The sequence below is a fragment of the Dicentrarchus labrax genome, unplaced genomic scaffold (assembly GCF_905237075.1).
Source record: "Dicentrarchus labrax unplaced genomic scaffold, dlabrax2021, whole genome shotgun sequence".
Classification (NCBI taxonomy): domain Eukaryota; kingdom Metazoa; phylum Chordata; class Actinopteri; family Moronidae; genus Dicentrarchus; species Dicentrarchus labrax.
Genome location: NW_026136708.1, coordinates 6,449,225 through 6,476,835, shown reverse-complemented (window position 1 = coordinate 6,476,835; position 27,611 = coordinate 6,449,225). Strand labels below are relative to the sequence as shown.

Genomic DNA, 27,611 nt, shown 5'->3' with positions numbered 1-27,611 from the left:
TGAAAATAAAGTACTGGTATTCCCCATTTTTCACGGGGGCCCCCTTTGAACCTCCTCAAGGAACCACTGCTATACGCCACCTGGCCCTTACTTCCAATCAACCCTCCAAGTAAGGCATTTTTGATACTTCTGGTTTCACAGTTTGATCATTATTATAATTCAAGCTGACAGTCTTTCAATTTGAGGACTTAGGGAACATTTACATCTGCACACTGGGTCAAACTGTTGTGGTAATAATACTTTTCCTGTTACTGTATCTCCATTTTAGGCTTTTATCACCATCCTTTTTTTCATTTTGTGAACTTAAAACATAAACACTCCTCTTACCATCCTGAAAAGTGTGATTTTTAAGTCATATGAGAAGTTCTTCCACACCAGTGAGGATCTTTTACTGAATTGGGGTCACATTTTACAAATCGTCGTCATGTCACAGTCTTGTTTGTTTCTGTTTGTTCTCGTTCTCTTCTTTAAGGCGTGACTCTATTACATTGGTCAATATTGACAGACTGACATCCGTGTCATGTTTTCTTACCTCTTCCTGAGAAGGGGTTGACACAATCGGGAAGCACAATACCTTGATTAGCTGCTATCAGCTGTTTTCTTTTTACGTTGCTTTTATTCATTGGTTATTCATTGAATGTCACATGCAATGTTGTAGTGGCACTGAAAGTATCTTTGTTTTGTTGAATGGCACCAAAACAACTTAATCACATTACTGACATTACCCAGCACTGGCAACCCTGGAAATATGCCAACCCCTGAACTATCATACTGTTGAAGTTTCATTTAAAAGGTGGATGCATTCACTCAAGAGAATGACATCCTCTCCTCTCCCTTCTCAAATCAACCAGTTTAAATATTGCAACACACAACAACAGGATATTCATAGTGGTACAGATTTATTTAAATACTCTATTTACAATCATTTCTTTTTTGTTACTGGGAGAAACCGGAGTACCCGGAGGAAACCCACCACAAGCAATACAAAACCACAATAAGCAAAAAATAAAGACAAAAAAATGGCTGGCTGGTGAAGGGGGACAGAGTTTCTCTTCTTAGTTGGGAGTGAGAAAGTAATCCCCAGGCTCATTAACCAACAGTTACACCTGCTGTGAGGGAACATCGTCATAGGACATATGAGTTCCCTTAAGCAAGCAAAAAATATAAGAAAACTAAACAGAATAGCTGGTGATGGAGGATGGAGTTTTTCCTCTTGGAGCGAGAAGGTGACGGTATGATGTTCAGCCTCATCAACTAGTCAATTACGCTTGCTGTGAGAGATACACAAAGGAATATGGTTGTAAGACTCACAGGTTAATGGAGTAGCAGGTAAAATGGTAAATAGAAAGTCATGATTTACCACAATGTCTATACAGTGCAAAGGAGTGATGAAGGAATATATTGGGGTGTCAGGCTCATACATGTAAATGTACTACTTTTTAAATCACAAAATAATGGCTCATCCTCACAAATGCATCACAAAGGTATTAATCAGCAGCTCACTGCTATTATGTGAGCTGTAAATCAACACACTGAGGTGAAAAATGCCAGCAATTAATTAGCAATCATCCCTTTTTTTCTATGAAGACTCTAGCATTGACCAGTATGTCTGTGTACCCATTCCCTCGCTACAGCTGAGGAAGAGGAGAGCAGAAAGGCTTCATTGCCCTCTTGTGGTGAAAAGATATGGCATTCATCCAGCTCTTATCTACTTACAATAGGCCTTCCATGAAGCTCAGCATGAACATTGTGTGTGAGGATGTCTGTCATATGTGGGACTTGACAATGTAGGAAAGAGGAGAAGTGTGTGCAGCTAGAGGAAACTCAGAAGTCTCTATTCTTAAGACTGTGCTGTACCTGAGAAGCTGAAACTTGATGGCACGTTTCACAGTTGTCACAGGCTTGGTGGGCCCAGGAGGCAAGTCCGAGAGCTCGACAGGGGGCGGAGTCTGAGAGGGAAGGAACAGACAGTGAGGTCAGTCACACAATATGAAGATCAGGTTAGGGTTAATAGTGTAGATCAACTTTACAGAACACCTTCGAAGATAGTTTACCATACCAGGTCATGTTTGAACTTTTTGCTTGGCGTCTCAGGCTCAGGAGTTCTGGGTCTCTTAGTGCTTTGTGAGGTCTCGCTGAGAGACGGACTGAGCGAGACACCACTGGAGTACACGTCAGAGCAGGGGCCTTTAGTCTCTGAAGTTGGTACCTCACTGACTTTTAACGTCTTTGATGTTGAAGTTTCTGAAAGAGGTGAGAGTTGTCGTTTTGTGGCCCGTGGAACTGTGGCGGGTGGAGCGTGTTGGATGGGCGTAGACACCTGAACCAAGGATTTGTTTGTCACAGCCACAGATTCCTACACAGAATAAAACCAATGTTATTTCATTGTAACAATTTTAGCAAGGGCTTGGTCTCGGTCTCAAGTACTAGGACTATTAGAGGAATAGGAAATAAGTTTATTAACTTTCTTGCAAAGGGTTAGGTAAGAAGATTGACTCTGTGTGCTCTGTGTGCGTTAGCTTAGCTTAGCACAAAGACTGAAACATTTAAGAATAATTAGAATCACATAAGAAACTATTTAATACATTTTCTCATCATCAAAGCATGGAATGGTTTGGAAATACCTTGTCAGCTTTGAGCCTCTTAGCTGGCATCTCAAAGTCCGACAAGCCTTTTCTTTTTGTGGCTGGTCGGCCTGCGCTGACAGGAAGTGTCTGAATCACAGAGATTTGGCCGCTCACTGCGGGCTCTGGTTTTGGACTGTAAATCTTTCTGTGTTTGCCATCAGGGGCCTCCCACTTCAGATTTTTCCTCTTTCCATATGTGGCTGATATGGTCATCCCCTCCTCGTAGATCTTACAGCTCTTAGCCAGGCTGTAGACTGCAACAGCACAAAATAAAAGTATGATTTATAATGTCTCACAACATTGCCATTTGTTGTGAATTTAAAAAAGAAAAAAAACATACCAGTGTCACTGAGGGACTGGAGGTCGGAGGTCAGGTCTATCTTTGTGTTTTTACACTGCTCCGTATTAAATCGAAGACCAATCAGCCACGTTGTGCTCATTCCCTCTCTGAAACAGTAAAGTTTTTAATACTTTTAACTGCAAACTGAAATATAATATAACAAATATATAGCATAAGAGCAAAACATAGTAATGAGTGAATAGAAAAGGGTAATGTATAAAAATGAACAATATTCACTTCCTTCCACAATTCAAATATAACCATAACATCACGCGTCTTTACCCGTTATTGCCCATCGTGGATGCAGTGAAGGACTGTTGATTCACGTGGGCCAGGGAAATGTGCACATTTCTCTCCAGAGCTCCCACCAGGAGTCTGATTTTGGATTCCACCAGGCCAACCCTGACGACGAGAGCAAAACACAATTTTCAGAAAGAGGGAAGCACTACAGTAGGTGGAAATAAAATATTAAAACTCTTTTCTCACAGAGAACCACAGCCATCATAACAAGTGTTCTCACCCGACAATATAGGATTGTCTACAATGTTTACTTTTGTTCTGGTTTTACTTCTCTTTGCTCTGTGTACTCACCATTCAAGATGCTGCTGTGTGTTAGCTGAAGATGCTTTCAGCAGAATGTAATGCCTTGAAACATAAGAGACAAAACAATATCACAGCATTGTTCCTTTGTTTACAGGCTGGAATCGTACTTTATTAACTATATTTCTGTTGTACCAATAGTCGTAGTTGTCATTTCTGATCAATATTTAATTTTAATTTAAATATAGCCAATCTTTTTTTAAAGATGTTGACTGTTTTAAATGTGGCTCCTTTAATGAATCTGTATTTATTGTATTTCATGTTAAATCTCAACAACACCGTTAAAAGCACAACAGACGCTGCGCACAACTGCTCACTATCTCGAGCACTTCTTCCTCAAGCTGATAACTCATCATCATCATATCAAGAATACTGCCTGTTCTGACCTTGTTAAATAGTTGTGTAATAAAAGCAGATTTTCAGTATAAATTGGGCAAAATAAAACAGAGAGATCAGAACACATTACAGATTTATTCAAACTGCTCCACAAAACAAGACATTTAAGCAGCACATATGGACAGCTTAAAAAAAAAAACACTTAAAAACCTCCAACATTCAAATTCTTGAATTACAAGCTTCAGTCCATATTTTGAATTAATTTCAAACAGCAAAACCTGCTCTACGCATACATAAAACAATCAGCATTCAGCTGATTGTACATTTAGGTACAAATTTAAGTCCAATACTTCCTGTTGAGGGTCTAAAGGTTCAACAAACAGATGGTGCTCTACTTCATAAATCATTTGAACAAACCTTCAGTTACATTTCCAGTTAATAATAGCAAAGAACAAAACCCAGTGTGCACCAAAAACTGGCATTCAACAATTATAAACAAGTGCAAATTTTGTCAGTCACACAATAAAATAATAACAGCAGCAATAATAATAACAACAAATAGAAAGAACACATAAATTACACAATAGGCATCGAGAATTCATGTTTGGTACAAAACATGGTCATTTACACAACAAAACATCAGTTACATTATGTGCAAAGAGTCTGCTTTAAGTAGCTTACGTCAAGCAAAAATGACAAAATAAACTTAAATATTAATTCACACACTATAAAGCACAATGTGTATGTGTAAAAACACATAAATTCAAGTGTGCATAATTCAGAGTAAGACACCAGCACAGTACATAAATAGGACAAAATGGACAAACTTAACTAATAAATTATGGCACGGGAGTACAGGAATCAGAGAATTTTCATACGGTTTACTACACACTTATGTTCATCATGAAAATAAAAAAAACATCAAATGTAAAGCTCTGCCTTCTTCTGAGGCACAATGAAATAAAAAAGGCCGTTTTTATTTTGGTTTTCTGGAGATAATGACATTTTTAATTTTTTAAAATAATACCAAATATATATGCAATGATATTAGCATGACTTTATTCATTGATATAGTTAAACATTCATGAAAAAATCAACTCATCTTTTTGTTGAAACAGGTATTTCTATTGCTATTTATTGTCATTTTTACAATTAGGTGGTATCTGGCATTATATATATATATATATATATTCAAACACATATAATTGGGTCCTTAACAGGTTAAGGCATTATGGCAGAAGTTTTACACTTTTATCAGGAAAACAGAGGTATAGGTTTAAAATAATAAACGTGTATATTTTGTATATGGCAATCCACATTTTCATCTTTGAGCAGTGTAATACATACTTGTACTTCTCAACAAAGTCTGGTGTTTCAAACAATTTTGACCAGTCCACTTTTTTCTGCTGAATTTCTTCAGTGATGGCATGGCCTGTGAATGAGGAAGGGAAAGATTGTTCAAGTCTGAGTAAAAAAAAATCCCAACTTTATTAACAGAATGGAATCCTTGTGGTATTCCTGAAGTTAGGAGTTCAACATAGTTTGGATAAATTGTGTTTCTGACTGACTGATTTCACATTAGAGCAACCAGGTTCTGAGCTTGCGTTAAATCAACTTTGTTAGTTAAGTTAATTGACCCACGATGCCGGTAGCACTGTGAGCATTTGGTGGTTATCAGCTGAGTGACTACATACCGCGTTCAATCTCCTCCGTTATGACGGCTATGGTGGAGGGAGACACGTTGAAGCTCGTGTTCTGCTGTGGGTATGATGGGGTGATGATGGGCATCAGGTGGTAGCGGTCACTTAGATTAAACTGGAAATACAGAAGAACACAACATTTTCAGCTTACCTGTGCTTGACTAACATGATTCTATATTTGTAGCCTCAAATCCTAATAAAAATCCTGCCGAGGCCTTACCCTGGGATCCCAAAACGGAAGGTTGAGGTGGAGGTCATCAACTCTCCTCAAGCGGATTGGGATTGGCCACTCCCTGACACAAAACACAAGATTTTCAGATCAACTGATCCTCATTTGCAGCTTTTAGAAAAAAATCACATGCAGCAGCATTTTCAGAATGGAATATTATTAAAACATCTCAGTTCTCAGTGCATACTGTTTAGTAAATATGTCGTCTCTACATCGAGAGTAAGCTCAAATGGGCAGTCTGTTTACCCAATTCAATGACTCTGACTACAGTGGCTCTCAGTGATGTTTAAGTAAACCCAATTCAGGGACATCAGAAATGAGACAACTCACCACATGGAGTAGACCTTGAAGAACTTTATCACCAGGGTGGACGCTGTCGCATTCGGGTACACCTGACAGTTTCGGCTACCAGTATGGCCCATGACACACCGCCCAAGAAGCCCAGCATATTGGAGTAAATGTTACGCCCTGTAGTAAATAATGAGAAATGAGAGGATTAGAAAAACGATTAAGGTCTCAAGTTCACACAGTTACCTAATGTTATCAATGGCCTGCTCTAACTTGCTTTAGCCCACTGTGAATTGAGTTTTAATTAAGTGTTATAATATATCAATGTAAAGAAAAAAGAACAACAGCTGTGTCTGAAATCCCACTCTTCCACTACTCCCTACATAATAAAGACACAATACTTAACTCCATGGTGAATATTAAATTGAGATACAACTTCTGACAGTTGTAGTGTTCCCTAAACTCTAATTTACGCCTATTAAAAGTACTGTGTTATGTGATTTCTAGCAAAAAGTAACATACATGCTCTGGACGCTAATGTTTAATTCCCTGTGGGAGTTTTAAAGAGCATCATATAGTGCACATGTTTTACATTTAAAGCCTGTTCACAGTCTCTAGTGATGGGCAAGCTCAACTGGTTATATGTGTTCCACTCACGTTTGGCCCACATCTTGATGGCTCTCAAAGCCAGCCTGAAGTTGTAAATATTTGGCACAAGACGGAGGATCTCCTCAGTGACTCTGTAGCCTGTAAAAAACAGAATAAGTAAAAGATTCATATTTAAAGTCACAGCAAATAGACAAAATAGTACAGTTATACATCACAAAAAACACCTGTCAGGTACTAATACTGCAGTTGTGTTCTTTAATCTGATGCTTACCATTGAGGCTCCTGATGCAGAATTTATCTATGTTCGTCAACAAATTTTCATTGAGAAGATCAATATTATCAGGAACACTCCTCTGTGCCAACTTCGCAAAGACTAAGTCAATCTAGAAAAGAACAGGACAACAAGAAACATGATTGAGGCACATGCAAACAAAACATTAACTGCAGACAGTAGAGTCGATACTGTTTTCTCTTATTACCTCAATCCCATCAAAGGACATCTTGATGACTGGGACGAAAGCCTCTTCAATGGCCTAAAGACAAACAGTACGGTCAGTCACTTGCACTAGGGAGAAAAATGTCTTCAGACTTGTATGATGAATATAGAATGATACATAATGAACCACTTATATGGCTAACCCGAAGATCTTTGACCTCCTTCTGAGCTTTCAGCTTCTCAAAGAAGGAGGTGAAGAAGTCTTTCCTTTCTATAAATCCAGGTCCGACACAAAGGGCATCAATGTCAGCACCTGTCAAAGCAGAACATATTCATATGAAAGGGAAATCTACATTTCAATGTGTAGTTATGCTCTGAACCACGATCTTCACCCTGTACAGACTTACTGTGAATGACTAAAGATTGATCAGATATTATGAACCACATTAGTTAAGTCATGAGCTACTGTGAATACAAGCTGCCACAGTCCTGACATGCACTTACCTTTTGAGTGGACTCCCAGATGATAGGAGCCAAATGGGAAGATCTTTCCTCCCACTTTGGCTGTTACCGCTTCAGGGACGTTCTAAAATTAAAAAAATTGAATGTATTCAGTAACATGTTTTCAGTATCATATTACTTTTGAAACAGCAATATAGATTTAAAAAAGATGTCTTACCATCCTTACACAGACTTCTTTCAGCCACTCCTTATAGAGTGCCTCCAGTCTTTTAAGAACCTCCTCTCTGCAAATTAAATATGTAAAGACCACGTTATAAATATTGTCATTTCTCTGAAGCAAAGCAAAGCTGTGGTCCATTCCACATGTGCTCCACCACCTCCATTAACTCCATTCACTGAGGATGTGGTTGTTGAACTGATTACTCTTTTTGCTGTAATAACCAACCCAGAGTCACAAAAACACCTTAAAATCAAAGCGTTTTGTAGTCCTACCCGTCCAAGCTGTACTCATTACAATGTGAAAATAATGAAATGGAAAAAAAGATGTATCTTACCTGTGACGAAGCTCTAAATTGTCCTCAAACACATCATACGATGTGAGACTTTGGACCAGTTCTTTGGTCTGGATCAGATCAGCCTCTTCAGGCAGATCCTCACTGATCGGACCAGTGATCCCATAACACTTAGGGGACTGTGGGGCTGGTGGATCTTCACTTTTAATTGGACTGTAAAGGGACGTTTGCATGTTAATGCACAAGTAATGCAACAGCCATGATGACACAAAAAGTATACATACACACACACACACACACACACACACACAGCAATTTAAAGACTCCTCCTGAGTAAAAGGTGTAAATATAAGGTGACTAGAGGCTCCAATTGTGCAAGAAAATCAGAAATAAATAGTAAAACAAAATAAAATAGTGTCTAACTAAGATGTTAGACACTAGCAAGCTAATTCAGACTTTGAATAGCAGATGCCCCGTACGGATGATTTACCAGTTTTACATTAGCTAAATGTTTGAAAAGGCAAGAAAAGGAACAATTACCAAGACATGGTAGCAAGACTTTGTAGTTTGTCGCTTGAATTGGTTCAGAAATATCTCAGTGAAACACAAACTGACCGCCTTCACACACACACACACACACACACACACACACACACACACACACACACACACACACACACACAGTCTGGCGTCACTTCTCGAATCCAATCAGCGAGCGACGGCACGCGGGGAGAAACGAATGTCACGTGACCCTGAACCATATAACATATATTATATTATAACTATATTTGGTGCTGCGTTCAAGTGTATCGGCGCAGTTTCTTTCAAGAAAATGCATAGCTGTGACACGTTTCTGTCTCATTCTTACGGAGCCCCTCAGATGGTGTGATTATCCTCGGTTAATAACTAATATCAATGACCTGTGTTTTATCTCTCCCCTTATTTCCTGTCTTCTCTTTTTTCTTTTTCAGATATCTAAGGATACTTTGAAATACTTGTCATAATAGCCGTTTCCCTGAATAGATGCTTTATATTTCCACACAATCTTTCTTAATATACCCATAGATAACCATATAAAAACCTTATTGTTATATTATTAAAATCACCCCATATTATATACATTAGACAGATAAGTGAGCTGTGAGATGATTGTAGAAATAGTGTAACAATAAGGTGATTTTATAGTAGCCTATATGGTTATCTAATAGTAATATTGCATTTATTTACTAATATTAGTAAATCATATTATCATTTTTAATTGTTTTAATGTGTAAAGCGCTTTGTGTTACATTCTGCTTGTATGAAAAGTGCTATACAAAATAACTAGATGATTTGATTGATTTAGTCTGAGATGTATTAATTCAAAACCATAGTGTAAATATATATGAGTAATGGATATTATGACCAGAAATGTTTTTATATATTTGATGCTTTTTTTGTCTAAAGAAGACAGGAAAGAGATACAAGTTATTAACTCTAGCACAAGATAAAAATAATTAGGGTCTCTGTAGAATCTACTTGTGTTTTTTGTAAAATACATTAATGCTAAAATATTAGTCTATTTGTCTTTGGACTACTCTTATTAATATTCTGAAGTGTACTGATGAACTTTCTTCAAAGAAAAAGAATATCTGACTGTGCATTACCTAAGTGCCAGATCATTTAAAGTGTACACATGTTTTTTTAAGGGATTGGAGATGTCTAATGATATAAAAAGATGAAATATGTATAAAAGATGTCCCATCTGCCTCAGTTCATTTTTAAGGCAGGAGGAAGGTTTGTTGATTATCTGACAAACTAAGGAGGTTATTTCACCCTGTATTAAATGCACCACAGCAAGTCCAAAGAAGAAGGTTTTACAAGTCTGTCAGTAATGTACGGTAGGCGGGAGAGCCACAAAAAACAAAAAATATTACTGTAATTACAATTTCCAAGAAATGAGACCATTTATAAGCAACACTAAACACAAGCCGAGAATTCTTCTGCCGTCTGTCAGTGGCTCACCCATAACTTCTTACGATTTCTTTTTGTTCTGTAGTAAAATAGATGAGATTAGATACAAAATTACTTCCTCATCTGCATCCCCTGCAGAATCATCCGTACAATATTTAAATACAATAGTCCCAGCTACTCTTAGTTCCTGCAATTTTTTAAACAATCTCTCTTGAGACACAGATGCAGAGATCATATTTTACGCCTTTGTTTCATCCAGACACGATTACTGTAATTTGTGCTGTCTGGTCTGGAAAAGTTTCAAATGGTTCAAACTGCTCCAGCTAGACTCTTAGCTAAAACCAGAAAATTTGATCATATTACACCAATTTTAGCTTCACTTCATACGCTCCCTATCAATGTCAGACCAGACTTTAAGGTGCTTCTGGTGATTTATAAAATTGGAAATGGTCTTGCCCCTTCATACCTGTCTGTCCCCAGTGTTAAAAAGAAATCAGCAGGCTGCTGGACTTTTTCCTATTGTACTATCTTTAATAGGAATAATCTTCCTGTTGATATCAGACATCCTTCGATACCTCAGGCCTTGTATCTGTTACCTCTCAGTCTCAATCTATCAACCTTAGTATTTATGCTCCATGTTTGTCCTGTCGACGAGAAATCAACATATAAACCTCATTCAAACCACTGCATTTCTCAAACTTTTGGTTGCTTATGGGTTAGGGTTAGGGTTTTTTTTCCCACAATCCACCAAGCTGTGTCTCTCTCTCTCTCTCTTTCTCTCTCTCTCTCTTAGCTGTTGGTGCTGAGAGAGACTTTTTAGATCAGGATCATCGTCCACAGGAGATTCAGCCTCTCCTCTTCTCTTACTCTCTCCCTAGTGTGCATGCTATCTCTCTCCCTCTGTGTTTGTTTGTCTCTCTGTCCTCTTCCAGGTCTCCACGGTGGAGAGGAGGTGGCGTAGCTAAGGTCCTACCTATTTGGGTGACACCTAAAGTTGCTCAATGTTCTCTGGGAGCCATACTCCTCTCTTCTGTTTTGTTGTCTTCCCTCGCCTCACCCTCCCATTCCAAGCGTGTAGGAGAAACTACAGTGGCCGCAAAACTTGCAAAACTTACAAAAGGCCTGTAATGGAAATTTTTAAGAACCACTACATAAAACCCTACACAAGCAGTCCAAGAGGCTATTATGTGCATAAACGCCTTTTTCAAACTGTTTCTACACTCTATGTCCAAGTGAACAGCAGGATGTTGAGACTTCAGGGAACATCCAAGGACACGATGAGACGCATTGTCGTACCACACCAGCTGTTTGTTGCCCCAGAACTCAGGACAATGTGTAACTGTGTTAGAGTGACTCTCAAACAGGGGTAAAGGGACACTGCCTCTTTGACTTTTCACTCATTCGAGCCTTCGCGTACTGGTGTATGTGAGTGTCTTACAGAAAGACAGTTCCTTATCAGATTGTATTGGTAATATTGGGCTATATGAATAAAACTGACTTGACTTGATTATGTGACTGTTTTAACTTAACATAAAACAAATGTAACATGTCATTAATGAGCCTATGGCTTTGGTCTTAAACTGTAACCTGTGCCAATCAGATTTTTCATCTGAGACCCATCAAGCTATGTAAACTGATCTTCCATCTCATCTAGCTGAAAAGTGCTCAATCTTCTATTAAAATAAAAAGAATTTATTACACACACATATATAACAAATGTACTGCATCATGTCCTAGGTTCCCTTTTACTTTATAGCGTCCTACAGGGCAGAGGACTGCTTGTGTTAATATTTCAGGTACATGGAGAGGGGGGGAAGACCTCTGGTGTGAGAGAAAGCAACAACAATAGGAGAGTTTCCTGGAGTCACAGCCAGGACCTCTCCAGGTTGTACTTCCTGTTCTCTTCCTGTTTCATAAATATGGTCTAGGGAAACGTGCCTTTCAGCACGTTCCCTGCTATGTTTTGCTTGTGTTTCTCGAGGTTTGTTTGTATAGCACTCCACCTGTTAGGCAGCATTACCATGCCCCTTCCTTCCTCTACTGTTTGCATGTGTTTGTGTGTGTGCTGGCTGGTTAGTTTTTTTAGTGGAGATGGAAATTTTGTGCATGACTCTCAAAAACTCTACAGGTCCAGAAACCTACTCCTACTTTCAACCTCCTAGATGGCACTGTTGGGCCACACAAAGGTTGAGCCCTGTCTGTTAACAGACCTACAGTTGGAGGTTCTGCTGATGCCATGAGTTATAGTTCAGTGTCTGGTGGCAGCGGCGTGCAGCTCGGTGTTCCTATGGGTGGGACATTCATGATTAAGACACTGATGATAACATCTGATGATTTGATTCCCTAATCAATTCTCAAGCCTTTCTCTCTCGTTTCCCCTCAAGGTTGTAACCTTGAGTGTGGAATAATGAAACATCAGTCTGGCCAGCTCTTGCCAATGTGCACAAAGGCAGTTAAGCTCCCATCCATTCCAAACCTGATGAAGGTGATAAGGATCCAGCTTTAATAGGATCAGAAGCAGGGTTAAAAGGAAGGAGGATCTGCTCTCATTGATACAGACACTGCAAGGAGCTTTAATACAAACTGGAATTCACTCTGATGTGAACATCATACTAACTTTAAATGATTAAACGGGTTATGTTCTTGGTGTGATCTCTAAAACCTGCTGGCAATGATTATGCTTTTGTTCTCGGCAGACCCGAATGCAATAATGATCCAACATGTAGCATTCAACAGGTCTCAACAGGTACAGTCTAAAGACGTTTCACCAATAATCAAAAAGGCTTTGTGAGTTCTGATGAGAATCTCTCAGATAATCCTGACAACAGTATCTCCCTTGTTTTACAACAGCTACATAGCTCATGACCAAGGCTGGATTAACGACTGTCCCAGGCACCTGACTCCAAGGGCTCCAGTTAAGTTCCATTTATCTTTCACACTGAATTTTTGGTTCAGACTGACAATGATGCAAGTATAATCTGATTGGTGCGATATCTGTGTCAGGTAATGTGATTCCACTTGCCACAACTTGCAATATTTTGCCATAATACATATACATAGTATATACGTAATACATAGTATTCTATGTTAGCTACTAATGAGAAGGTTGGTGTTTTGATCCCTGGCTCCTCCCTCTGCATATCAAATTGTCCTTGGGCAAGAAAGATACTGAACACGAATTATGTAACTTTCTGATGAGCACTTGGCACCTTGCATGGCAGCCTCTGCCAGTGTGTGAATGGGTGAATGGGACATGTAATGTAAAGCACTTTGAGTGCTTGGAAGACTAGAAAGGCATTAAATGCAGTCCATTAGAAAGCATGTCAAAAGTCTGTCTATCACCACAGCTGGAGCCCAGTTATGATGATAGGAGTTACGAAGGACAACAGCTAACACTAAGTACAATGCAGGTCGGACACAGCACTGCAGTGCAAATTACTCAGCAAGCGGCCTAATGTTAACAAGTGAGATAAGTAGCCTAGCTTGTTAGGCTAACATATAATCACTGTAAAGTTGGTATGGTGACTGTTAACAAACAATTGCCTATAGTCTACAGACACAAAACAACTTAGAATTAATTTGGAGTCGTCTTCCAGCCTAGCAGCCCAAGGCTTGGCTCTTAAACACCGCTCCCACGAATAAACAATAGAAAGATATGCACAATAATTGCAGCATTATTACAGTTTAAATTTCCTTACACAAAAACTGAGTAACATTTTAGTTCCTCTTGCAGGCTTGATCCCTCTTGCATTTACACCGATATACTATTACTGCAAAAACTACTCACATATATTGATTCCTCAGTTGGTCTGAGGATCCATAATTAACTGTGTTCCTTCCTCCCTACTGCATCATACACTAAATATTAGCTATCTATGAATGTGGCAATTTAGCCTTATGCGATGCACCAACATAGCATCTCTATTGAGAAAAAACATCATAATTACTCCATCTCCACTGACAAGGTTACATGTCACTGCTGATGTTCTTACAGTATCATCCAATTGACAGATGATTTCCTATTCACCAAAGATGTATTCCCGCTCTCTGTTGCAGTTTCCCTGCTTTGATGTCATCTAATGAAATCATCAGGAGAATCAATCTCTCCTCCCATTCCCCTGACAACCTATTAAGACCCAACGCTGCTAGAGAGGAAGTCTAGGCAAGCAGCCATTTTTCATACTTCAGTGCCGTCTAAATGTGGTAGATAACAAATGATGAAATCACAATAGTACACAAGTAACAACATAAATGAGTATAAATGAGTATATTCATTGCTAGGAATAAGCACAAACATCAACCCCAATGAATGATCCATTCTAGTGCCGACTGATAATTCCATTATTACATATTAACAGTTATGTTAGGACAAACTGTCAGTCAGAGCGCTGCTTTTGACGCTGCAATTGGCAATCTGAAGGGGGAATCATGAAAACTAGTGCAATGTGGAGGGAGATCATATGATACTAGATAATACTTTCTTGCATCATCAAAATATGAATTATACATCCAACTCTTATACCACATTTCCAAACCACACTCCCTCTAGCCCTGCTCTTTCCTCAGATGAAGACATTGGCTTAGGTGTCAATCAGTTCCTGTCACAGAAAATCCCAGAGCAGTCAATGTGCGCTCCCACCACGGTTGGGCGGGCCCTGCCGCCGGCGTGTGTGGTAGGCTGCTTTCTGACTGACACAACCATTAGAGATTGTTACGCCTGTCTAAGTCCTCCTGCCATAATAGATTACCCACAGAGGGAGCCACTGAGGAGAGGATGAATTCTGCTCTCCTGGATTCAGGTAAGGCAGACAAGGACAGACAGATTGACAGGTAGACCATTTTCCAGTGAGCAGTAGACTCTGTCTGACTCTAGACTGCTTGTATAATGATGAGTGAATTCCGGCCTAAATATGCACAGATGAGGAACTAATGATAAGAAAGTGAGTGAGTGACACAGGAAAGGCAGGTTGCTCAGGTGTGTGCTAGTGGTGAATGGTAGTTTGACAGATTCAATTTACAGACTCTGTGGCTTTGTACACGGTATTCATACTATGAATTCACAATATGAATTAGAGTGACAGTGCATATATAAATAACTACATAGTTCTAAGTCCGACTAGGCCCAAAAGAAAATCTGCAAGTGTTTTAATTAGAATCTTACACAGCTGGAACATAATGTCAGTCATGTTTTTAAATCCTGCATGTTCAGCATTTCCCAGCAATTAAAGACTACATTAATGTTTTATATAATACATGATACAGCAGCAGTAATTAATTAATCCTGGCAAAACAACACTGATTCCAGCTGACATGACAGGGAGAAACATTAGCATTTATGTGGAGGCCAACACTCTTCTTCCAGCTTCTGTTTTGATTTCCACAAACTTTAGCTGCCAATTGCTCCTCGATGTTTACTAGCTAGTTGCTAACTTCACGGATCTGCCATTTGATGCTGGACAGGTAAAGTACAGTGGGTTTATCAGAGTTTAATGCCCCTCCAAACATAAAGTTGCAGACCATAAAACCAAAAAAAATTAGCTAAAAAGACACTAAAATGCTCTGTACAGCTGAAGGAATCTGATAATTCTCAGTGGGTTGTCCGCCCTTTCATCTTACATGTAATTTAAAAGGTACAGTGTGTAGGATTTAGTGGTGTAGTTGCAGATTGCAACTCCCTTGCTTCACCCTCCCCTTCTAAGTGCGAAGGAGAAATTACGGTGGCCGCGAAATACATGAAAGCCTCTATCTAGTGCCAGTGTTTGGCTTCTCCCTTCTGGGCTACTGTAGTAACATGGCGGACTCCATGGAAGGCAAACAGTGGCATCTGTAACTACAATTTTTCAGTTAACAATAACACAATTTCTATATTCAGGTGATTATACACTAATTATATTATTTAATTATATTCTGCCAACAGATTCTCCTAAATGTTACACACTGGACCTTTAAACCATTGTTTCTATAAACAGTTTGAATAGTACACCTTAAAGATAAGCTTTTAAAAGAACTTTCTGGCCACAGCCCAATTCGTGATGTCAGAACACAAACTTTGTTTCTGACAACTTAGGACAAACCCCTGCTTTTTCATTTCAGCCTTTTTGTGCTTGTGATTCAGTCTTGTTATTCCTAAAATGACTCATCTGTTCATATGGATGAAGAACAGTGTCACAGGCGGAGAGGAAATAGGACCATTGTTTCCCATGGATGTGGGTGTGTTTCTTCAACCAAACAAAAAGGCTGCCTCTGCCACAGCTGCAGCCTTCAATACTGGAAGAGAAGAGCAAATCTCATGGAGTGAGATAAGATCTCTCTCTGGCCACTGTCTTCGACGGGTCAACAGGATCAGTGCGGACATTTATCACCAAACTTAATGCTTTGCTGCCACTGAGGGGAGGAAGGTGGGTGAAATATCACGAAAGGCATCACAAAACAAATTAAGCTATCCCCCTTCCAGTCCAAAGTCCAACGAGTGGAAAGATGCACTGCAACAACTCAATATTGTTTATTATTTCTGGGTTTGTTTCCTTGTGGAGCAAAGATAAGGAGCTATCCATCATGGCCTCTGTCTGCAACCTGAGGATTCCATTATGGCCCAACACAATATGTCCACCGTTTACATCAAACAGCACACAAAAGCTGTGCCAAGGAACCAATTTCCTCTTACCTTCATGAATAAGAATCTCATTCATCTTCCTCTGTGCACATTCATAAAGGCAGACAAGAGCAGAGTGGAGACCCATTATCAAGCTGTCCTTAACACTTCAAGCACAAACGCAGGCTGTGGGGAGTGCATTTTCTGTTGTTTTGAGGAAGAACTGTGCCGGATAAAAATCTTGAATTGATTGTGTTGACTTTGAAGTTGGAAGGCCTTGATTTTTGTTCATAAACGTGCCTCCAAAACCACCTAACAGCCATTATTCCCCTCATGAGTCAGTCACACTAAGCTGGTACATGTCAGATTGATTTCTTCACACTGACACTCATACCAGGCTCTCACAATAAACCCCTCATGTCCTTAAATCACCTCACACTGGTAGAGTGGCAGAGGGGTAGGATACACACGTTCAATCACATTCCCCTTTCACGTCATTGTTTCAAGCTTTTATTAAAGTACAGTATGTAAAAGAGAAGAGTCACGACTGTACAGATAATAGAACAATAATAAGAAAAGAAATACGTCCAGGATCTGGGTAGCAATTAAAAATAGATTGGCCTCTTGACATGATAAACGTCAGTGTTAAATTACATCAGAGGCATTCTCCTACCATGGAGTCATTGTTTTGTGTTCTTCAGCCTGTTTCCTCAGGTGCAGAGCAGAGAAGGGACAGCCTTTCCCCAACGCTTGCAAGGAATTGGATAATTTTTGAGCATGTCAGCTCCTCACCACACGAGTATAGGTCAGTGCTCAATCACATCAGAGTTAGACTGCTGTAATTGAGTAAGGTTTTAATGTGTTTTAGCCTGGTTTCTCAGTTGGCAGAGGGTCCCAGAAGTGTCACAGAAGGAATTTAAAGTCATACAATTTTAACATTAAAGCAATTTGACACAATTTATAGCTGGCATTTTTCTGCAATACTCATTAAATGTGTTTACACTCATTAGTTATCCCACTATGTAACAGTTTGCATTCCAGTGTGTGCTGTGGATTTGAACAGCGTTCAAATGGTGATCGAGGCATTTTGAATAGGAAACAAACATTTGTGCGATTTCTCCTCTTCCGTTGTATTTCTGACAGAGTAGCAGCTCAAAGGGAGTTTTTGATAAACAGGCTTTTCAAAAACCAGTAAATTATATTACCACACCAGTAAGCAATACTTGTGGCCAAATCAACAGAAACAAAACCTTAAGGATTAAAGCTCTATAAGTTGGCAATAGCAACATTTTCATTTTCACAATTGTAATAGTCTAAAAGTACTCCACAGATAAAATGTTTAATAGGATATAAACTTATATAACTAAAGTTAACTGCCACATTTGTACACTGTCCTCTGAAATCTCATTGAGATTCTGGCAAACATTAAAATTCTAATCAAGATGAGCAACTGCAGCACATGCAGAAAATTTGCCAACTACATTTTCCATTTTGGATATCCCAATAAAATAAAACTTAATTTGGCTTAGATTCTCACTGATTTCGAGGTCCTCTATGTATTATTTCAGTCACAAGGCTATCATTTTTCTTGTCGGTAAAACACAAGCAATAAAACAGAGCATACATGTCCAGAAAACCGCACTAATACAGGAAGCCATAACTACAAACACTGCTGATTGAAGAAAGCATAAATCATGTGCATATAACAACTGTCTGAGCCCTGTTCAGGCATGAGTGAAAGATGGCACCGTGCAGAGATTTGCGAGTCTGCTGGGCTGTGTAATAACACGTTGATTATTTTCCGAAGCCCGGGAAAATAAAACTGTCAGACTGCATAAGTCATAATTAATTGTAATTAATGGAACCAGTTTTCTTTTAATCATCGCATAAATCGCAGAGTCTTTTTCTGGTAAAAATGTCACTCCTCACACTTTGTAATAGATGGCTCCTCTAAATACATTTTGGGCATTTAATCATCTATGTAAATGGGATGTATTACTCTGAAATGATTAAAATAAGGGGAATCTACTCCAAGCAAACTATAACAATTACACAACTAATGGACTTTCTACTATGTTGTACAACTTTAGATTAAGCAGCTCTGAACTGGACTGAAAAAAGCTAACAGAGAAATCATTGTCTCATTTCCAAATTTGTACATACCACAAATAAATGTTTACTCAATAAGAAACACAGAGGAATACCAATTACACACTGTATGAAATTTATTCCATTGATAGTAATGTACAAGAATTATAAAGCTGGCCTGCTTTACATCCTACTGATAAGTTTATACTGCTGTACATATCTGCCATCAAATACTGGTTTCGACTGTGCTCACAAATAGACCGTAGGCTTAAATAAAACACAGTTGACAAAAACTCAAAAAGGGGGAAGGTGACGAACAAATGAGGAAAAATGTGAACATGAACAGTTCCTGCTGGGTTTACTTTGTATGTTAAAAAAAAGCAATAACTAAAATCTACACATTTCAAGGGCCAAATATCACCAAATTTTACAGTCCACATTTGAGATATTTGTTGCCCTGTACTGAGAGACATTTTCAGATGCAGAGCCTGATCTCACACAGTTTTCACTATAGCTCCACTTGCGTTACAAGCAACGTGTTCACTCATGTCATGCTAAATGACATGAGTGAATATGCTGACCGAATGCTCAACATATTCTGAATATGTGAAACAATTAGAAAAATAATAATAAAAGAATTCACAATCTTTTGCCTTTTCCTCACACTGAATGAAGAGAAAAATCTGACAGATCGTTCCTGATAGAGACTTGAGTATATTAAAACACCTCTCACCCACTGAGAGGGTGCAGACCGCCTCCCCGTCCTCTAACATGCTAGCAGCTGCCCTACATGGACTCTGTACCCGGTCGCACTCACTCCTTCCTGCGTTTCTTGTCGTGGTAGTCGTCCTTTGAGCGGCCGCTGGTGGAAGGCCTCTTGGAGCCGCCGTGCTGCTTGGCCTCCTCCAAGAACTTGTCCAGACCGAAGGGATCCTCCTCAAACTGGACTGGCCCTTCCCGTCTCTGCCCGTGGTCGGCACCTGAGAACTCTTTGTCTGGAACAAACCTGATGGTGGACAGAAAAAAAATCATTGGAGAGTGCAGTGAGTTTTTCCACTGATTTTCATTAAACCGTGTTCACTGACAATCTTTTTTTGTGCTTGTTTTTTTGTCCTTCAGGTATCCTCAAAGCAGGAAACTGGAAAACTATTTTTCTATGTGAAGAGTCACAGGACTGGATTCAAAATATCAGGGTAGTCCATGGAACATATGTTTTTATGTCTCAGGGAATTTACTTAAGTCAAAGATTTTTTTCCTGTGTTTCACACAGCGGTGTAACACCCTGCAGCCAGCCAAACATTCCTAGAGGACAATGACAAGCTGGTGACTAAACATATGGGACAGGCTATGCTCGGCTAGTGGAGTGTGGCACTGCTGCCCCAAGGACAAGGACTCCTGCTGGGACATCATGTGCGCGCTTGCCTTCGTGCCTCAAAATAAAGCCAGAGTGACCTCAAAAAGATTCAGGCCTTTATTGTTATTTTCTGTAATTATAACTGAGAAGGTTAAAACTTCAGCAGCCCTGTTAGTAGCAGGTTACTCATAAATTAAAGACATATGCCACCAAGACGACAATGTCCACCATACAAAATGGAAAAGTGAGCCTAATCCTACCCATATTCATGTGTTATGTGTCATGTATTTTCAGAAACTAGTGAAGTATTATGTGTTTTTTTCTTTTACTGAACTACTGTATCAAGACTGGGATATTATAGTGTAAATATTTAAAAGCCACTCTGTACAATAATTGTAAAATATGTTGAAGACAAACAAACACAAAAACGTAGTACCTGTTGTTTTGCATGAGTGTGTCGAAGTCATCTGTGTAGGTGTCCTTGTCTATATTCTTGCTGGGCCGGTAGATGTTTGATGCCATGTCTCTGCCGCCACGGAACGGCTGGTCGTACACGTTGTATGTCTCATCTTCACCACCAGCAAAACCACTATCCATACCCTGGAGAGAGACAAAAGGAACAGTAACTAAATAGAACAATATACAAGCGCACAACAAGGTAGTAGCTAAATCTAGGAGAGCTTCTGGCTGCAAACAAATCTTTGACCTGGCTTTTGCTTCCATTTTGAATCCGAGAAAAACAAATTTGTCATGTGGATTAGGAAGTCTTTCTTGTTGGTATTTGGGTATCAAATTACTCAGTTTATTTTTATGAAAAGCCCATCGTTCTATCAAGTCTGTTATGCAACTGAGGCTTTCAATCCCATCCCTATTCCAACAAAACACACACCACTGGAGACTGTACAGCTTCATCCCAACACTGGAGGTGAAACTAAACCTTTTTAACGGACACTGGAACAGATGTTAGAGGGCCTTATGGAAATGTTACCACATGTTTGCAGACCTGATTATTCAGTCTATCTACAGGTTTCTATTTTTGTCTAGTCAACACAAATCATCCAAGTCTATATTGATGTAGTTAAATACGTATGGCATATCTAACCTTGCTTTGATTGAAGAGTCTTTGGTCATATTGGGCCTCACTGGCGGAACGTGGGTTGGGCACGCCCAGAGCGATGAGCTCGCTGATGTCCCTGTCCTGGTCTCTCTGCAGCTTCGACCTGGAACAGAGAACATTGTCTGAAGTTTAGCAAGGATTTACAGCAACAACACACACATGAAAAAATTGGCAAAATACCTGCTAAAACCTAGTTCCATTAATGATATTACATTTCTACAATAAAAAAAAACATGTTTAGTGCTGCAGCATTAAAATTCTTAAATGATAATGGAATTGTATTTCACTGACATGTTAGATAATATATAATAAGATACTGGCTTACATTTATGTATGCTTATGGGTATAATATACAGCAACTTCAATTCAATGTTGACTGAAGCTTTAAGCATTACATTTATGATGAAATATGTGTTTTTATGAAGTTCTTGGTGACTTTTAACATCTCGACTGTCCTTCAGCAGACATTTCAAAGTTAAGTCAAAGGTAATTTTAAGATAACAAGGTTTCCGCTTCCTGACAGCTGGAATTGTGATTGTAATGAGCTCTCCTCTGAATTTCAATTCCTGCACTCCTCCAGGGAACCAAAATTCCATCAATTGACAACCTGACAGTGCATACACACACACACACACACATCATGCGTCTCACATGCCAACACTCTGTGGATCATTGCAGACAAGGACTACTGTCTGAGAAGCCTGCTGGATCTTGCTGCGTTTGTTCAGTATTACTGCTAGGCCCATGAATGATTTAGCAGTGAGCAGTGCATCTGTGTGTGTATGTACTGAGATGAGAAGTGGGCGAGTTCACATGCGGTCTGTTTGGAGTGCGTGTCCAGCACCTCTTATCAGGGGCAGCCCGGGAAATGTTCCTGTCGTGCTGTCTCTCTTTCCTTCTCTCATGGCGGATCTCGTCACGCTCTCTGGCCTCGCCGTCCTCGCCACCTGCAGCGTGAGTGGGGTGGAGATGGATGGATGGAAAGAAGGAGAAGGGGGTGCAAAGAAACAAAAAGGACATGTTTTTTTTACATGGATAAAACCACATGAGAAGAAGAGTGGGAGACAAATCATTTCAAACGGTGCAGTGGAAGTGCAGAGGTGATAAGAAACATGGGGGTAGGGAGGGAGAAAGATGGAGAGAGTAATGAGAAGACAGAGGCGAAAAAGTGAAGGTGGATTGAAAGTGATGTTAGGGATAATGGAAAAAAGAAATACATGGTATAGGACAGGAAGAAATGTGAGGCAGAGGCTTGATACACACTGTCAGTGGTCAGTAAACTTGCACAACAAAAACGCAGCTGACAGATGTTGGAATTTATAACAAAAATTATTTCGATTTTACATTGTGACTCTATGTGACATATCTAAACAGTCAAAAACAAAACAAAAACTATGTACAAAAACAGGACATGCAACACTGACTTTTCTTCTCAAAATATATGTGAATTATCAGCAGGGAAGCAGACACATAATTTCACAGCTTACTGGTCCTGTCAACCCTGGCAGGGTGAAAAATGTTGTCATCACTTATGCCATGCATGTTCCAGATTTGGAACTAGCAACAGCACAGACACCAAAGAACAGACTCACCTTTGTCCCCATGACTTTTGATCCCTGCCCTGCGGTCTCTGGCCATTTGGGCCAGTTCCCTCAGTTTCTCCTCCTTCTTTTCCTTCTCCTTCTGGGCCATCTTCTTCTCTACCTGGGCTCTCATTTCCACTGCCTCTCTGGCCTATGGAAACAATCAGCATTTCAATATGTCATTTAAATATGAGTAAAGAAGGTATGTATTTTAGGCAATGGTACAATTCTGGACCACATATCAATCAGGGACAATGGTGTAGTACCTTTCTATCAGCGATGTAGAGCGCCTCAGCCAGCTTGGCAAAGTTTTCATTGATGTGAACTGTTTGCAGCCCCCGACCATCAGCAGCCAGACGTTTGTCAAGAGGAATGGTGTAGCCCTGAAAGATATTAAGCACAGAGAGGGAGAAATGAGGGAAAAAAAGGAGGAAAAAAAGACAGTAGGGCAATTAAACTGGAATTACCACAACAAGATTTTGTGTCCGGAAAATCTAATACATATCAAAAACAAAAATCTTGGAAAAACATATCATGACTGCATGACCTACTCACAAAATGTCAGAAAAACAAAACAAAAAAAGTGTTCCATTAATTCTGGTGTCACATTACCTTAGCGTTCTTCCAGTTGGATATGCATGGAGGAATCTTCCACTCCTGCTGCTCCTTGACGGTCATCTACAACAAAAGGGGGAGAAAACTGTCAAACATGAGATTTTCTAGACAATGCAAGTAATGTCTTTTTGATTTTATAGCATGAAAGTACTGAAAAGCAGAACTTTTATAACATTTCAGGATACTGTACCTTTCTGCTTGGGGAATGCATGACAGGGGCAGGGGGAGACGGAGGTCCCCGAGGAATCTTCTTGTTAATCCTAAAAAATACAAACCATATACCAATCACATTTACGTCTGGTAGTAGCAAAATACAGGTACTGCAACGTCCAACACTACCTGGTTTCCACAAGATAAAAATACTCAAAAGGATATTTAATTAATTAACAAATTATAACATTTTAAATGTTGTTTGATATTTTGGCCAAAAATGGCTCTTACAAAAGCAAGACATTTATATAATGGAGCCAATTCAAGACATTAAATATATCAACAGGGAAATTATTACTAGAAATATTGATTACATTTTTATTTTCAAGGGATGGATTTTAATTTTTTTAATGCTTCTTTTAAATCTTTCTGCTTCTTAGTACTTAATTCTCACTTAGATTTCCTTTGGCTATTACTAGATGCTCAATTCTGATTTACAAACTACAAATGGGCACTCTTCACACAGAAAAATAAATACATCAAGATATCATGAGGAAATGTAATAATGACTTAATGAGTTCAAATGGCTTATAAACAGTGTTCACAACAACAGTAAACAGTGAATTAGAATAATTCTATTAATTAAATTAAATACCCTGTATAACCAAATCTATCAAATGAGCCTTTACACATGCCTTTAAGTTACTGTGTTGGACTCATGTTTACTTACTTGAAACGTGGAGGTTCCATCGGATCTTTCTGCATTTCCACCATGCGGATCACCCTCTGTTTAGCCCCCGAGTTAAAAGCCACTCCCTGCTGGGACGGGGTGTATCTTGGGGAGAGAAAAAGAGGATATCACCAGGCGGAAAACGTTTACCTTTACCCCACACACACAAATGCTGAAAAAGAGACGACAATTTGAATTAATATACACTGTGTACTTCAGTGTTTCATAACATCGCATGTTATGATCTTTCTCATCGCCGCCTTCAATCCCACATGCTGTCAATGTAGCATTATATGAACTATGAACATTATAGGCACTAAAATTGTGTTGAAATTCTAAGACTTTGAATACATACCTGATGTACTGTGCAGGAGCTTGTTTGTCGGCAGCTCTTACGGGCATAGCAGCTGCGATCTTTTGAGACACCTGCTTGTCCAGGGCAGCACGGGTCTTCTCTGTCAGCTACAGGGGACACACAAGAGATCAGATTATCCGATTTACCTAACTCAGTAAAGTGTAAGTAAAAACTGAATAAAAAGTTATTACAGTATTTGTCTGATTGGGATTATAGTGACAAAATGTTTAAACAATTTACTTTGTTACAGAAAAATACTTTTGATTACCATGGCAACGGCTGTGCATGTAGACACAGTGCCGGATAGCTCCTTCAAAACTTGCTACTTTTTTTGGTTTTATTGTGGGTTTTGTTTCCAGCTTTGTTGCTGAAAACATCCTGTATGATGTCTGATGGGGTCTGAGACAAAATGTTCAAAGACATCGAAAAAGAAAGAGTGGGTTTTGGATTAAAGAGCAGCGGCCCTTGAGGAACATCCACCCACCCATATCAACAGACGGGACCAGCCCATTAACACCAGGTGCTGTCGCTCCAGGAGGAGAGAGAAGAGAACTGGATAGGAGCCATGCTGGCCCAGCTTGGACTTAAGGATGGTTTTGGACAAATCCACCCACATCTTTACAAAGACCTGCTCCATCAACATCCTGGATAAACACTCAATAGGCAGTGGATGGACACAGTTTCTATTTATGTGAAGATGAACCTATATAATGATCACTACCTGGTTGCTGTTGTTTAGATTCAACCAGATGCAGAGTCAAAAGATACCTTACAGAATTATTTTCTGATGGCATAAGTGTGTGTATATATATATATATATATATATATATATATATATATATATATATATATATACACACACACACACATATATACATACACACTTATATATATATAAAAATTACAGTATTTTATTGAACCTTTATGTTATTCTATGAATTTTATTCTCTTTTTCTATCTGTAGCATGAAGGAACGACAAACATCCATTTGGTTATACAACCTTATGTTGTATAATGATGAATACATTTCCTTGATTCCGTGAAAATTTCACTTACATGAAAAAGGATTACAAAACAGCATAATAATAAAGAGCATACATGCACTTCGCAGCATGGCTTACCTCTTTTACAGCCTCCTCATCAGGCTTCTGTAGTTCGGGGGTGTCTTCATTCAGAACTTCCTTTGGAAGAAGGTCTGTGTACTTACTGAAGACAACCTGCAACAATGAAGGATGAGAAGGGTTTAGAAATAACAGATGAAGCAAACTTTTGAACATTGTGTATCATAGTACAGTGTGTGTGTATACTGTATGTTAAAATTCACATACAAATCAATTGTTGGCTTTGTCATTATAGACTATACTAACAAGACTGCAATTCTAGCATTTAAACCAAGCGTCGTTGTGTTGTGTATGAAGCCGACTAAGACCCTGACATTATTTACAGTGAATACAAAGACGTGTGCAGGTGTCTTTCATCTTAATGCATGTCCACTCATTGTCCTTTTGACATAATTTTGACAAGTCTTATAATTTCATCTCGCTTAATATTTTTCAAGTCATGCATGGATACTTTAAGTGTTTATTGAGAGCACCCTTGCTGACTGTCGAAGCAGTGTACCTTATCCTTGTTCTGTCCTTGTCTGGCGATGGCATCATATTTGATCTTTCCTTCTGCATCCACCTGCACCGCCAGGGCATTGGAGGTCTTCTTCTTCCTACCCATCTCCAAAGGAAACTGAGCCACATGGATCTCTGGGAAAGCTCCTCCATCTCCAAAGTCCTACAGAAACACAGATTTGACGGCAAAAATTAGAAGATGGACATGTTGCTCTATGGCAGTGACTCCTCTACAGTTAGTAATGGCATAAAGTGTGCAACAGACAATCCCCAAGCACCACCAAACAAATGACAAAACCCGTCCTATCCGTTTTATCATGTTTGGGGTTAAATATATATTAAATGAGGAAATAAACGGATTTACCTCAAGTGATCGAGGCACCCAGCCTTTTCTGTGTCCATAAGGAGGGGGCTCTCTGCGGGACGAAACCAGGGCGGTGGAGTAGGACTTCTGGGCCCGAAGCCTCTCCTCTGCCTCCAGCTGGTCCTGAGACAGCTGGGTCGGAGCCGGTAAGAAGCTGGACACAAAAGACATACAGGTTTGAGTCTCATTGTTTTGTATGGTAACTGCTGTAAGCCCTAGCTAGCATTAGCCGACAGCGACACCGAGTAGGTTTACGTAACTGCGTTGTTTGGACGTGTTAACGCTGCTAGCCGGCTAGCTAACAGTGAGGCTACATATCGTTAACATTTCCGAGAAGTAAACTGAAGCCCTTAGCTAGCACACCAACAGGAAACATTTGATAAACTTGCGCGGTGGCGATGACAGCGTGCTGCTAAATCCGCTAACGCTGGCTAACGTTAGCTTACGACAAACAATTTCAGCTAGCGTTGGCTAGCCATTAGCCATTAGCTTCGATCAAAACAAGGAAAGACAGCAGGCTGAACACAAACACCAATGCGAAGTAGTAGGTGTAATCTTTACACCGTACAACATAACGTGGAAATGATATATGATCGAATTTCGTGGAATAAAAACACAAAAGGCCTAGTCGCGGTACTCACCTCGTTAGAGACATTTTCCCCCTTCTTCCTTAGCAATGAACTGGGCATGCGCGGTGTTAGTAGCTTTGGTTTGACCAGTTCCTGTTCGTTTTACATCATTTGTCTGTGGTTAGATGGTTACTACATTAATACTGTTGAAGATATTTTTCGTTTTGGGAATATTTTTCGGTTTTATTTATTTATTTATTTATTTAAAGTTTTATATAAAAGTCTGCATTAGTAATGAAACATATGCGACAAACTGATGCCAAAGAGAAAGAAAATAGAATACAATAGAATAGACAGTATGATGTCAGGATCACTGTCATCAT

At 39.4% G+C, this 27,611-nt stretch overlaps 2 protein-coding genes and 1 pseudogene across 3 annotated transcripts; all 3 read right to left on the bottom strand.

Annotated features, from left to right (window-relative positions):
- Positions 1-909: 909 nt before the first annotated feature.
- On the bottom strand, positions 910-2,705 carry LOC127368068 (probable serine/threonine-protein kinase irlD). The gene is made up of 4 exons (XM_051408505.1): positions 2,625-2,705; positions 2,060-2,356; positions 1,858-1,949; positions 910-1,271 (listed from the first exon to the last, which is right to left on the bottom strand). Exons 1-4 carry the CDS (start codon positions 2,652-2,654, stop codon positions 1,259-1,261), a joined length of 432 nt encoding a protein of 143 aa, XP_051264465.1. The 5' UTR covers positions 2,655-2,705; the 3' UTR covers positions 910-1,258.
- A 1,314-nt stretch (positions 2,706-4,019) lies between these two features.
- Positions 4,020-14,075, bottom strand: LOC127368067 (poly(A) polymerase type 3-like; annotated as a pseudogene).
- Positions 14,076-18,891: 4,816 nt separating this feature from the next.
- snw1 (SNW domain containing 1) lies at positions 18,892-27,402 on the bottom strand. 2 transcript variants are annotated; one of them, XM_051408915.1, is made up of 14 exons: positions 27,301-27,402; positions 26,660-26,813; positions 26,297-26,458; positions 25,798-25,893; positions 24,677-24,783; positions 24,322-24,426; positions 23,632-23,701; positions 23,439-23,504; positions 23,093-23,209; positions 22,836-22,977; positions 22,088-22,190; positions 21,229-21,346; positions 20,563-20,726; positions 18,892-19,778 (listed from the first exon to the last, which is right to left on the bottom strand). In XM_051408915.1, exons 1-14 carry the CDS (start codon positions 27,312-27,314, stop codon positions 19,586-19,588), a joined length of 1,611 nt encoding a protein of 536 aa, XP_051264875.1. In that variant the 5' UTR covers positions 27,315-27,402; the 3' UTR covers positions 18,892-19,585. The 2 variants fall into 2 exon arrangements, with proteins under 2 accessions (XP_051264875.1, XP_051264876.1); XM_051408916.1 differs by lacking the exon at positions 27,301-27,402 and having other exon boundaries at positions 26,660-26,845.
- Positions 27,403-27,611: the final 209 nt, after the last annotated feature.